This window comes from Buteo buteo, chromosome 3, assembly GCF_964188355.1.
Source record: "Buteo buteo chromosome 3, bButBut1.hap1.1, whole genome shotgun sequence".
In the NCBI taxonomy this organism is placed as follows: domain Eukaryota; kingdom Metazoa; phylum Chordata; class Aves; order Accipitriformes; family Accipitridae; genus Buteo; species Buteo buteo.
This window is the reverse complement of record NC_134173.1, coordinates 77,564,045-77,577,911: the sequence shown is the minus strand read 5'-3', so window position 1 is coordinate 77,577,911 and position 13,867 is coordinate 77,564,045. Positions and strand designations below refer to the sequence as shown.

Genomic DNA, 13,867 nt, shown 5'->3' with positions numbered 1-13,867 from the left:
TCTCTGCGCAACCGGTTCCACTGTTTCACCACCCTCACGCTGAAAAAGGGCTGCCTTCTCTGCCAAGGAAATGGCACGTCTTGTCAAGCTTTCTCTGTTCGCCCTGGCCGTGGGCACCGATGAGAAGAGTCTGACTCCCCTGTCCTCACTGCCTCCCCCATCCAGGATTTCGACACAGTGATGACGTGTCCCCTGCGTGGTCTTCCCTCCTGGCTGAAAAGCCTCCCACCTCTCTCCACTTCTCCTCAGAGCAAAGGTGCTCCAGTCCCTTCAGCGTCTTGGTGGCTCTGTCGCCACTCGACTCGCCCCACGAAGGCCACGTCCTTCCTCCACCGGAGAGCCCTCATCAGCTGCACACAGGACTCCACATGGGGCCTCACCAGCACCGAAGAGAGAGCATGATCCCCTCCCACGACCTGTTGGCAACGCTCTGCCCAACGCCGCCCTGGAGACTCTTGGCCGCTTTTGACACAAGCCTGCAAAGCTGCCTCGTAGTCAGCATGTTCTCCGCCAGCACGACAAGGTCATGCTCAGCAAAGCTGGCAGCCCCCGGCATGTCCTGGGACCCAGCGCTGTTCCTCCCCAGATGCAGGACTTTGCATCTCCTCCCGTTCAACTTCACGAGATTCCTCTCTGCCCCAATCTCCAGCCTCTCCAGCTCTCTTGGTAAAGCGACACAGCCTTCCACTGCCTCGGCCTCTCTTCCAGATTTTGCATCATCTGCCATGTCACCGATGGGTCACGCCGTCCCACTGCCCAGGACATTGCTGAGGGTGTTGAACCTTGTTGACCCCACATCCTATGACCATGCAAGGAGAGAAAGTGTCAAAGGCTTTACAAGAAAGCTGAAATAAACACCAGCCGCAGCTCTCTCCTCATCCACAGAGCTCGTTCTTTCAACGTAGGAGACACGCAGGTCAGTCAAGCACCATTTCCCCTTCGTAAATCCACGCCGACCACTCCCCATCACCTTCTTGTCCTTCCTGGGCTTGACAGTGCTTTCCAGGAGGATCTTCTCCATCACCTCCCCTGGGAACAACGTCAGGCTCACCAGCCTCTGCTTGCACAGATCTCCCATCCTCATCTTCTTCAAGGTAGGAGGGCTATGAGCTCCCTTCCGGACATCAGGAACCGTGCCCAGCTGCTATGACCTGTCCAAGAGAATGGAGAGGGGCCTCCCAAGGACATCGGCCAGCTCCCTCGGCATTCCTGGGTGCAACCCGTCACGCCCCGTGGACTTACGTACACCCAGTCACACAGCACTCCTTCCTACCTCCCTTCCTCTTCCTCAGCAACAAGCACTGCTCGACGGACAAACAGCCTGCAAAACACTCCCCTCCGCTCAACTGGGGCAGGCCTTGCCACTCATCAACCCTTCGGCACGCACCCACCGCCACCAGGGCCTCGGCTCTGCAGCCGCGTGCTGCATGCTCGCCTCCAACTCACCTTGGCGATCTCCAAATTCTCTTTCTGCCCCTCACACGCCCTGCAGAGAAACGGCCTCACCCTTCGGCGCTCACCCCAACTACAGACCCCAAAGGCCCTGGCTCACCACCTCCCCTGCCTGCCGCTCCCACTCCCCCTCGGCCTCTCGCCACGCTCACGGGCTCTCCAGAAACTCACCTGCCCCTCCGGGGGGCCCCACAGACAATCACACGCTCACTCCGCTTGGAAAAGACCCTTAACGGTATCGAGTCAACCACTGACGCAGCATTTGCCAAGTCCACCACTAAACCAGATCCCCACGAGCCACGTCTACATGGCTTTTCAATACCTCCCGGGACGGTGACCCCACCACTTCCCTGGGCAGATGGTTCCAGTGCTCGGCAACTCTTTGGGGGAAGAAGATGTTCCTAATATCCAATCTAAACCATCCCTGGCACAACCTCAGGCCCTTTCCTCTCATCCTAGCGCCTGTTACTAGGCAAAAGAGACTGACACCCACCTCGCTACAACCTCCTTTCGGGTAGTTGCAGAGAGCGATAAGGTCTCCCCGAGGCCTCCTTTTCTCCACACTAAACACCCCCAGCTCCCTCAGCCGCTCCTCGGAAGTCTTCTTCTCTACATCCTTCACCAGCTTCGCTGCACTTCTTTGGGCACATCACGCCACAGCCCAAGCACTGTGTCACGCCAGAGCCCAGGCTGCAACCTTGCCGGCCCCTACGAAGGGCAGCGCTACGGAGGGGCCAACACAAGCCTTTGGGGAGCCTGGCAGGGCTCCCCACGGCACAGGGCTTGCGAGCTCTGAACCAGGGCTGCCGCGACAACGGCCTGCTCCTGCAAACAGCCCTCCTCTCGCCCCTTGCACTGCCAGCCCCAGCCCCAGGGACGGCACCAGGGGGCCACGAGCCCACACAGGCAGCCTCCCTTCTCCCAGCTACAACCCCACCAGCAAGAGGGGCACCCAGACTCCCGCAGAGCACACCCAAGGGGAAAGGCCAGGCCTAAAGACAGCCTTAGCGAGCTGGGAGCAAGGCAGAGAGGGACCAAACGCGATGGAAGGGGCAGCGTCTCACGCCTGGCACACCTCCAAAGACCAGAGCAGCCTGCCAGGGCTCTGAGGAAACGGGGCCCGCTCTTCACAACCCACCCAAAAACCACACCACACGACTGCCACGGGATGACCTCACTGATGACACCCCACCTCTCCTGTCCTTTGGCCGCCTCTGCCCAATGCCCTGACACACACCTTCCACGCAAATCCTCCCAAATACCTACTTTCACTTAAAAGCTGCCGCCGCCACCGGGGTCAGACGGACACATCCTCAAGAGGAGGACATGAAAAGGGAGCGTTGCGGGAAGGAAAACACTCCTTACCTCATTACTCGTGAAGCTGTGGCATGCAAAGGCAGCATGCTTGCTGCAAAAGGCTGTCATGCGCAAAGGCTGCCCCACCCCCTCGGGCGCTCAGCGACCAGCATAAAAGCAGCCCAGCACCTCTCTCCCTCACACACTTCTCTCAACGCCTTCTCCTCCACCGTCAACAAGGTGAGCCTCAACCCCCTTCCCCTCCTTCTCCTGCCCCACCTGCACCGTCTCTTCCACCACGCTCTGCCCCCAGCCTCAGCAGCCCTGACCGCCACACTCCCCCCGGACCCACACCGGGCCTCCCCACTCCCTCGCCCTCCTGCAACACCGCCCCTCGCATCCCCGCGCCCCTCCGCTTCCTCAACACCCTCTCTTCCAGGGCCCCTCCACACCACAGACATGGCCTGCTACGACCTCTGCCGCCCCTGCGGACCCACCCCGCTGGCTAACAGCTGCAACGAGCCCTGTGTCAGGCAGTGCGAGGACTCCCGCGTCGTCATCCAGCCTTCTACCGTGGTGGTCACCCTGCCGGGACCCATCCTCAGCTCCTTCCCCCAGAACACCGCCGTCGGATCCTCCTCATCGGCTGCCGTGGGCAACGTCCTCAGCTCCCAGGGAGTGCCCGTCTCCTCCGGCGGCTTCGGCTTCGGAGGCCTGGGCTGCTTCGGCGGCGCAAGAGGCTGCTACCCATGCTAAGGGCCCTCGCCACCACCCCTGACACCAGCCACCCACACCCTCGAAGCCACGGCATGGATTGAGGACGCACCTCCGGGATGTTGCTGCCACGTGCCGCCGCCATCCACGGCTCTTCCTCGCCAGGCACAAAGCAAGCAGGGAAGCGGGCCAGCCCGGGCTGCCTGGAAACGTGGCTCACATACCTCCTCCTCTTCTCCCACTTCCCTCTTTGCATCGCCCCTTCGGCGGTGCGGCTCCGCTGCAACCAACTTCTCGCAAGCCAAAGACAACTGGCGAACTCCAGCGTGCTGCTCCCACTGCGCGGCAGGAAGATCTTGGTGCTCTGACTGACCTGTCTCACACAAGGGACCTCGGCTCACGGTCGCCCTACTCGGCCCTGAGACCGGCTCCCTGCCATTTGCCGCTCCTGACTTTTCGCTCTTTTTTTTGGTCTCTCAATAAAGTTCTCCTGCATCCCAGCCTCAGACGCCTCCTCTTCCTTTCTGCTCCCATGGCTCTTCCAACCTCACCCAGCACAAAGCCAGGCCTCCAGAGGCCACCGGGCTGGCTGCAAAGGGCCTACAAGACCTCTCTTAGGAACCGTGTCCCCAGCAACATCCACACAGACTGCCACAGCGGTCTGACACAAGCCCTTCACTTCCCCAGACAAAGGCTTGGACACGCTAACGCACTTCCACCCACGCCTCTGGCGCAAGCTCCCTATGGCAGCACGCACTACACCAACCCTCTTCCCCAGCACGACCCTCTGGGCAACACACCAAGCAGAAGCACTCCAAACAGAACCGTTTAGTGTGCAAGGAACCTCTGCACATCACCTAGTTCAAACCAACCTGCTCAAGCGGGGTCAGCTCCGGCAGGCTGTCCACGACCACGTCCAGTCAGGTTGTCAGTATCTCCACGGATGGAGACTCCAACACCTCTCTGCGCAACCGGTTCCACTGTTTCACCACCCTCACGCTGAAAAAGGGCTGCCTTCTCTGCCAAGGAAATGGCACGTCTTGTCAAGCTTTCTCTGTTCGCCCTGGCCGTGGGCACCGATGAGAAGAGTCTGACTCCCCTGTCCTCACTGCCTCCCCCATCCAGGATTTAGACACAGTGATGACGTGTCCCCTGCGTGGTCTTCCCTCCTGGCTGAAAAGCCTCCCACCTCTCTCCACTTCTCCTCAGAGCAAAGGTGCTCCAGTCCCTTCAGCGTCTTGGTGGCTCTGTCGCCACTCGACTCGCCCCACGAAGGCCACGTCCTTCCTCCACCGGAGAGCCCTCATCAGCTGCACACAGGACTCCACATGGGGCCTCACCAGCACCGAAGAGAGAGCATGATCCCCTCCCACGACCTGTTGGCAACGCTCTGCCCAACGCCGCCCTGGAGACTCTTGGCCGCTTTTGACACAAGCCTGCAAAGCTGCCTCGTAGTCAGCATGTTCTCCGCCAGCACGACAAGGTCATGCTCAGCAAAGCTGGCAGCCCCCGGCATGTCCTGGGACCCAGCGCTGTTCCTCCCCAGATGCAGGACTTTGCATCTCCTCCCGTTCAACTTCACGAGATTCCTCTCTGCCCCAATCTCCAGCCTCTCCAGCTCTCTTGGTAAAGCGACACAGCCTTCCACTGCCTCGGCCTCTCTTCCAGATTTTGCATCATCTGCCATGTCACCGATGGGTCACGCCGTCCCACTGCCCAGGACATTGCTGAGGGTGTTGAACCTTGTTGACCCCACATCCTATGACCATGCAAGGAGAGAAAGTGTCAAAGGCTTTACAAGAAAGCTGAAATAAACACCAGCCGCAGCTCTCTCCTCATCCACAGAGCTCGTTCTTTCAACGTAGGAGACACGCAGGTCAGTCAAGCACCATTTCCCCTTCGTAAATCCACGCCGACCACTCCCCATCACCTTCTTGTCCTTCCTGGGCTTGACAGTGCTTTCCAGGAGGATCTTCTCCATCACCTCCCCTGGGAACAACGTCAGGCTCACCAGCCTCTGCTTGCACAGATCTCCCATCCTCATCTTCTTCAAGGTAGGAGGGCTATGAGCTCCCTTCCGGACATCAGGAACCGTGCCCAGCTGCTATGACCTGTCCAAGAGAATGGAGAGGGGCCTCCCAAGGACATCGGCCAGCTCCCTCGGCATTCCTGGGTGCAACCCGTCACGCCCCGTGGACTTACGTACACCCAGTCACACAGCACTCCTTCCTACCTCCCTTCCTCTTCCTCAGCAACAAGCACTGCTCGACGGACAAACAGCCTGCAAAACACTCCCCTCCGCTCAACTGGGGCAGGCCTTGCCACTCATCAACCCTTCGGCACGCACCCACCGCCACCAGGGCCTCGGCTCTGCAGCCGCGTGCTGCATGCTCGCCTCCAACTCACCTTGGCGATCTCCAAATTCTCTTTCTGCCCCTCACACGCCCTGCAGAGAAACGGCCTCACCCTTCGGCGCTCACCCCAACTACAGACCCCAAAGGCCCTGGCTCACCACCTCCCCTGCCTGCCGCTCCCACTCCCCCTCGGCCTCTCGCCACGCTCACGGGCTCTCCAGAAACTCACCTGCCCCTCCGGGGGGCCCCACAGACAATCACACGCTCACTCCGCTTGGAAAAGACCCTTAACGGTATCGAGTCAACCACTGACGCAGCATTTGCCAAGTCCACCACTAAACCAGATCCCCACGAGCCACGTCTACATGGCTTTTCAATACCTCCCGGGACGGTGACCCCACCACTTCCCTGGGCAGACGGTTCCAGTGCTCGGCAACTCTTTGGGGGAAGAAGATGTTCCTAATATCCAATCTAAACCATCCCTGGCACAACCTCAGGCCCTTTCCTCTCATCCTAGCGCCTGTTACTAGGCAAAAGAGACTGACACCCACCTCGCTACAACCTCCTTTCGGGTAGTTGCAGAGAGCGATAAGGTCTCCCCGAGGCCTCCTTTTCTCCACACTAAACACCCCCAGCTCCCTCAGCCGCTCCTCGGAAGTCTTCTTCTCTACATCCTTCACCAGCTTCGCTGCACTTCTTTGGGCACATCACGCCACAGCCCAAGCACTGTGTCACGCCAGAGCCCAGGCTGCAAACTTGCCGGCCCCTACGAAGGGCAGCGCTACGGAGGGGCCAACACAAGCCTTTGGGGAGCCTGGCAGGGCTCCCCACGGCACAGGGCTTGCGAGCTCTGAACCAGGGCTGCCGCGACAACGGCCTGCTCCTGCAAACAGCCCTCCTCTCGCCCCTTGCACTGCCAGCCCCAGCCCCAGGGACGGCACCAGGGGGCCACGAGCCCACACAGGCAGCCTCCCTTCTCCCAGCTACAACCCCACCAGCAAGAGGGGCACCCAGACTCCCGCAGAGCACACCCAAGGGGAAAGGCCAGGCCTAAAGACAGCCTTAGCGAGCTGGGAGCAAGGCAGAGAGGGACCAAACGCGATGGAAGGGGCAGCGTCTCACGCCTGGCACACCTCCAAAGACCAGAGCAGCCTGCCAGGGCTCTGAGGAAACGGGGCCCGCTCTTCACAACCCACCCAAAAACCACACCACACGACTGCCACGGGATGACCTCACTGATGACACCCCACCTCTCCTATGCTTTTGCAATGTCTGCAGAATGCGATGCCACGTGCCATCAACGCCAAGTCTTTGAATTCTAATAGCCACACTTAAAAGCTGCCGCCAGGGTCAGATGGACACAACCTCAAGAGGAGGACGTGAAATTGGAGAATTGCGGCAAGGGACACATGCCCCGCCTCATTACTTGCATGGATGGGCCATGCAAGAGCTGCTTGCTGCAAAAGGACATCACGTGTAAGGGCTGACTCACCCCTCGGGCGCTCAGCGACCAGCATAAAAGCAGCCCAGCACCTCTCTCCCTCACACACTTCTCCCCACACCTTCTCCTCCACCGTCAACAAGGTGAGCCTCAACCCCCTTCCCCTCCTTCTCCTGCCCCACCTGCACCGTCTCTTCCACCACGCTCTGCCCCCAGCCTCAGCAGCCCTGACCGCCACACTCCCCCCGGACCCACACCGGGCCTCCCCACTCCCTCGCCCTCCTGCAACACCGCCCCTCGCATCCCCGCGCCCCTCCGCTTCCTCAACACCCTCTCTTCCAGGGCCCCTCCACACCACAGACATGGCCTGCTACGACCTCTGCCGCCCCTGCGGACCCACCCCGCTGGCTAACAGCTGCAACGAGCCCTGTGTCAGGCAGTGCGAGGACTCCCGCGTCGTCATCCAGCCTTCTACCGTGGTGGTCACCCTGCCGGGACCCATCCTCAGCTCCTTCCCCCAGAACACCGCCGTCGGATCCTCCTCATCGGCTGCCGTGGGCAACGTCCTCAGCTCCCAGGGAGTGCCCATCTCCTCCGGTGGCTTCGGAGGCCTGGGCGGCTTCGGCTTCGGAGGCCTGGGCTGCTTCGGCGGCAGAAGAGGCTGCAACCCCTGCTAAGGGCCCCTGACGCCAACCGCCCACACCCTGGAAGCCACGGCATGGATTGAGGATGCACCTCCAGGATGTTGCTCGCACGTGGGCTCAGTAACAACGGCTCCTCCTCTCAAGGCACAAAGCAAGCACCTTCTCACAAGCCAAAGACCATCGGGGACCTCCAGTCGGTTGGTCCCACCACAGGGTAGGAAGACCTCAGTGCTCTGCTAAAATCTACTACACACAAGGGACCTCAGCTCCTGGTCGCCTTCACACCGGCTCCCTTCCACCTGCCGCTCCTGCCTTTTCACTCTTTTTATCTCTCAATAAAGTTCTCCTGCATCCCAGCCTCAGACGCCTCCTCTTCCTTTCTTCTCCCATGGCTCTTCCAACCTCACCCAGCACAAAGCCAGGCCTCCAGAGGCCACCGGGCTGGCTGCAAAGGGCCTACAAGACCTCTCTTAGGAACCGTGACCCCAGCAGCAACATCACCACACCCCGCCACGGCGGGCCTTCCAGCCCGTGACACAACCCTTTCAGTTACCCAAACAAAGGCTGGGACACGCTAATGCCCTTCTACCCACGCCTCTGACACAAGCTCCCTGTGGCAGCACACACTACACCAACCCTCTTCCCCACCACGACTCTCTGAGCAACACACCAAGCAGAAGCACAGCCAACAGAATCATTTAGCAAGGAACCTCTGCACATCATCTAGTTCAACACAAACTGCTCAAGGAGGCTCAGCGCCAGCAGGCTGTCCACGACCACGTCCGGTCAGGTTTTCAGTATCTCCACGGACGGAGACTCCAACACCTCTCTGCGCAACCAGTTCCACTGCTTCACCACCCTCACACTGAGAAAGGGCTGCCTTCTCTGCCAAGGAAATGGCACGTGTTATCAGCTTTCTCCATTCACCCTCGACCCGGCCGTGGGCACCGATGAGAAGAGTCTGACTCCCCTGTCCACACTGCCCCGCCACCCGCGATTTAGACACAGTGATGACAGGTCCCCTGCATGGTCTTCCCTCCTGGCTGAAAAGCCTCCCAGCTCTCTCCACTTCTCCTCAGACCGAAGACGCTCCAGTCCCTTCAAAGTCTTGGCCCTGCCTCCACTCGACTCGCCCCACTAAGGCCATGTCCTTCCTCCACCGGAGAGCCCTCAGCTGGACACAGGACTCCACACGGGGCCTTACCAGCGCTGAAGAGAGAGCAAGGTCACCTCCCATGACCTGCTGAAAACGCTCTCCCAACGCCGCCCTGGAGACTCTTGGCCTCTTTTGCCGCATGCGCGCATTGTTGCCTCGCAGGCAGCTCGTTCTCCACCAGCACCACGAGATCGGGCTCAGTAAAGCTGGCGGCCCCCAGCACGTCCTGGGGCCCGGCGCGATTCCTCCCCAGATGCAGGACTTTGCATCTCCTCCTGTTCAACTTCACGAGATTCCTCTCTGACCTGATCGCCAGCCACTCCTGTGTATGGTGCCACAACCATCCTGTGCCTCAGCCACTCCGCCACATTTGGCATCATCTGCCAGCTCGCTGATGGGGGCTCCACGTCCCACTGCCCAGGACATTGCTGAGGATGTTGAACCCTGTTGACCCCACATCCTATGACCATGCAAGGAGAGAAAGTGTCAAAGGCTTTACAAGAAAGTTGAGAGAAACGCCAGCCACAGCTCTCTCTCTGCGACCACAAAGCTAATCTCTTCAACGCAGACAACACGCAGGTCGGTCAAGCACCATTTCCCCTTTGTAAATTCATGCCGACCACTCCCCGTCCCCTTCTTGTCCATCCTGGGATTGGCAGCGCTTTCCGGGAAGACTTCCTACATCACCTTCCACAGGAACAACACCAGGCTCACTGGCATCTCCTTACCCAGATCTTCCATCCTGATCTTCTTCCAAGATAGGAGGGCAAAGAGCTGTGTACCAAGTATCAGGAACCGCGCCCAGCTGCTATGACCTGTCCAAGAGAATGGAGAGGGGCCTCCCAAGGACATCGGCCAGCTCCCTCGGCATTCCTGGGTGCAACCCGTCACGCCCCGTGGACTTACGTACACCCAGTCACACAGCACTCCTTCCTACCTCCCTTCCTCTTCCTCAGCAACAAGCACTGCTCGACGGACAAACAGCCTGCAAAACACTCCCCTCCGCTCAACTGGGGCAGGCCTTGCCACTCATCAACCCTTCGGCACGCACCCACCGCCACCAGGGCCTCGGCTCTGCAGCCGCGTGCTGCATGCTCGCCTCCAACTCACCTTGGCGATCTCCAAAGTCTCTTTCTGCCCCTCACACGCCCTGCAGAGAAACGGCCTCACCCTTCGGCGCTCACCCCAACTACAGACCCCAAAGGCCCTGGCTCACCACCTCCCCTGCCTGCCGCTCCCACTCCCCCTCGGCCTCTCGCCACGCTCACGGGCTCTCCAGAAACTCACCTGCCCCTCCGGGGGGCCCCACAGACAATCACACGCTCACTCCGCTTGGAAAAGACCCTTAACGGTATCGAGTCAACCACTGACGCAGCATTTGCCAAGTCCACCACTAAACCAGATCCCCACGAGCCACGTCTACATGGCTTTTCAATACCTCCCGGGACGGTGACCCCACCACTTCCCTGGGCAGACGGTTCCAGTGCTCGGCAACTCTTTGGGGGAAGAAGATGTTCCTAATATCCAATCTAAACCATCCCTGGCACAACCTCAGGCCCTTTCCTCTCATCCTAGCGCCTGTTACTAGGCAAAAGAGACTGACACCCACCTCGCTACAACCTCCTTTCGGGTAGTTGCAGAGAGCGATAAGGTCTCCCCGAGGCCTCCTTTTCTCCACACTAAACACCCCCAGCTCCCTCAGCCGCTCCTCGGAAGTCTTCTTCTCTACATCCTTCACCAGCTTCGCTGCACTTCTTTGGGCACATCACGCCACAGCCCAAGCACTGTGTCACGCCAGAGCCCAGGCTGCAACCTTGCCGGCCCCTACGAAGGGCAGCGCTACGGAGGGGCCAACACAAGCCTTTGGGGAGCCTGGCAGGGCTCCCCACGGCACAGGGCTTGCGAGCTCTGAACCAGGGCTGCCGCGACAACGGCCTGCTCCTGCAAACAGCCCTCCTCTCGCCCCTTGCACTGCCAGCCCCAGCCCCAGGGACGGCACCAGGGGGCCACGAGCCCACACAGGCAGCCTCCCTTCTCCCAGCTACAACCCCACCAGCAAGAGGGGCACCCAGACTCCCGCAGAGCACACCCAAGGGGAAAGGCCAGGCCTAAAGACAGCCTTAGCGAGCTGGGAGCAAGGCAGAGAGGGACCAAACGCGATGGAAGGGGCAGCGTCTCACGCCTGGCACACCTCCAAAGACCAGAGCAGCCTGCCAGGGCTCTGAGGAAACGGGGCCCGCTCTTCACAACCCACCCAAAAACCACACCACACGACTGCCACGGGATGACCTCACTGATGACACCCCACCTCTCCTGTCCTTTGGCCGCCTCTGCCCAATGCCCTGACACACACCTTCCACGCAAATCCTCCCAAATACCTACTTTCACTTAAAAGCTGCCGCCGCCACCGGGGTCAGACAGACACATCCTCAAGAGGAGGACATGAAAAGGGAGCGTTGCGGGAAGGAAAACACTCCTTACCTCATTACTCGTGAAGCTGTGGCATGCAAAGGCAGCATGCTTGCTGCAAAAGGCTGTCATGCGCAAAGGCTGCCCCACCCCCTCGGGCGCTCAGCGACCAGCATAAAAGCAGCCCAGCACCTCTCTCCCTCACACACTTCTCTCAACGCCTTCTCCTCCACCGTCAACAAGGTGAGCCTCAACCCCCTTCCCCTCCTTCTCCTGCCCCACCTGCACCGTCTCTTCCACCACGCTCTGCCCCCAGCCTCAGCAGCCCTGACCGCCACACTCCCCCCGGACCCACACCGGGCCTCCCCACTCCCTCGCCCTCCTGCAACACCGCCCCTCGCATCCCCGCGCCCCTCCGCTTCCTCAACACCCTCTCTTCCAGGGCCCCTCCACACCACAGACATGGCCTGCTACGACCTCTGCCGCCCCTGCGGACCCACCCCGCTGGCTAACAGCTGCAACGAGCCCTGTGTCAGGCAGTGCGAGGACTCCCGCGTCGTCATCCAGCCTTCTACCGTGGTGGTCACCCTGCCGGGACCCATCCTCAGCTCCTTCCCCCAGAACACCGCCGTCGGATCCTCCTCATCGGCTGCCGTGGGCAACGTCCTCAGCTCCCAGGGAGTGCCCGTCTCCTCCGGCGGCTTCGGCTTCGGAGGCCTGGGCTGCTTCGGCGGCGCAAGAGGCTGCTACCCATGCTAAGGGCCCTCGCCACCACCCCTGACACCAGCCACCCACACCCTCGAAGCCACGGCATGGATTGAGGACGCACCTCCGGGATGTTGCTGCCACGTGCCGCCGCCATCCACGGCTCTTCCTCGCCAGGCACAAAGCAAGCAGGGAAGCGGGCCAGCCCGGGCTGCCTGGAAACGTGGCTCACATACCTCCTCCTCTTCTCCCACTTCCCTCTTTGCATCGCCCCTTCGGCGGTGCGGCTCCGCTGCAACCAACTTCTCGCAAGCCAAAGACAACTGGCGAACTCCAGCGTGCTGCTCCCACTGCGCGGCAGGAAGATCTTGGTGCTCTGACTGACCTGTCTCACACAAGGGACCTCGGCTCACGGTCGCCCTACTCGGCCCTGAGACCGGCTCCCTGCCATTTGCCGCTCCTGACTTTTCGCTCTTTTTTTTGGTCTCTCAATAAAGTTCTCCTGCATCCCAGCCTCAGACGCCTCCTCTTCCTTTCTGCTCCCATGGCTCTTCCAACCTCACCCAGCACAAAGCCAGGCCTCCAGAGGCCACCGGGCTGGCTGCAAAGGGCCTACAAGACCTCTCTTAGGAACCGTGTCCCCAGCAACATCCACACAGACTGCCACAGCGGTCTGACACAAGCCCTTCACTTCCCCAGACAAAGGCTTGGACACGCTAACGCACTTCCACCCACGCCTCTGGCGCAAGCTCCCTATGGCAGCACGCACTACACCAACCCTCTTCCCCAGCACGACCCTCTGGGCAACACACCAAGCAGAAGCACTCCAAACAGAACCGTTTAGTGTGCAAGGAACCTCTGCACATCACCTAGTTCAAACCAACCTGCTCAAGCGGGGTCAGCTCCGGCAGGCTGTCCACGACCACGTCCAGTCAGGTTGTCAGTATCTCCACGGATGGAGACTCCAACACCTCTCTGCGCAACCGGTTCCACTGTTTCACCACCCTCACGCTGAAAAAGGGCTGCCTTCTCTGCCAAGGAAATGGCACGTCTTGTCAAGCTTTCTCTGTTCGCCCTGGCCGTGGGCACCGATGAGAAGAGTCTGACTCCCCTGTCCTCACTGCCTCCCCCATCCAGGATTTCGACACAGTGATGACGTGTCCCCTGCGTGGTCTTCCCTCCTGGCTGAAAAGCCTCCCACCTCTCTCCACTTCTCCTCAGAGCAAAGGTGCTCCAGTCCCTTCAGCGTCTTGGTGGCTCTGTCGCCACTCGACTCGCCCCACGAAGGCCACGTCCTTCCTCCACCGGAGAGCCCTCATCAGCTGCACACAGGACTCCACATGGGGCCTCACCAGCACCGAAGAGAGAGCATGATCCCCTCCCACGACCTGTTGGCAACGCTCTGCCCAACGCCGCCCTGGAGACTCTTGGCCGCTTTTGACACAAGCCTGCAAAGCTGCCTCGTAGTCAGCATGTTCTCCGCCAGCACGACAAGGTCATGCTCAGCAAAGCTGGCAGCCCCCGGCATGTCCTGGGACCCAGCGCTGTTCCTCCCCAGATGCAGGACTTTGCATCTCCTCCCGTTCAACTTCACGAGATTCCTCTCTGCCCCAATCTCCAGCCTCTCCAGCTCTCTTGGTAAAGCGACACAGCCTTCCACTGCCTCGGCCTCTCTTCCAGATTTTGCATCATCTGC

The 13,867-nt window shown here is 60.4% G+C and overlaps 3 protein-coding genes across 3 annotated transcripts; all 3 read left to right on the top strand.

Moving 5' to 3' along the window:
* Positions 1-2,840: 2,840 nt before the first annotated feature.
* LOC142029572 (feather keratin 1-like) lies at positions 2,841-3,961 on the top strand. The gene is made up of 2 exons (XM_075024430.1): positions 2,841-2,988; positions 3,188-3,961. The coding sequence occupies exons 1-2, from the start codon at positions 2,841-2,843 to the stop codon at positions 3,502-3,504; spliced, it is 465 nt and encodes a 154-aa protein (XP_074880531.1). The 3' UTR covers positions 3,505-3,961.
* Positions 3,962-7,603: 3,642 nt separating this feature from the next.
* Positions 7,604-8,263, top strand: LOC142029571 (feather keratin-like). Its single transcript, XM_075024429.1, has one exon. It carries the CDS (start codon positions 7,620-7,622, stop codon positions 7,932-7,934), a length of 315 nt encoding a protein of 104 aa, XP_074880530.1. The 5' UTR covers positions 7,604-7,619; the 3' UTR covers positions 7,935-8,263.
* A 3,298-nt stretch (positions 8,264-11,561) lies between these two features.
* On the top strand, positions 11,562-12,682 carry LOC142029570 (feather keratin 1-like). The gene is made up of 2 exons (XM_075024428.1): positions 11,562-11,709; positions 11,909-12,682. The coding sequence occupies exons 1-2, from the start codon at positions 11,562-11,564 to the stop codon at positions 12,223-12,225; spliced, it is 465 nt and encodes a 154-aa protein (XP_074880529.1). The 3' UTR covers positions 12,226-12,682.
* Positions 12,683-13,867: the final 1,185 nt, after the last annotated feature.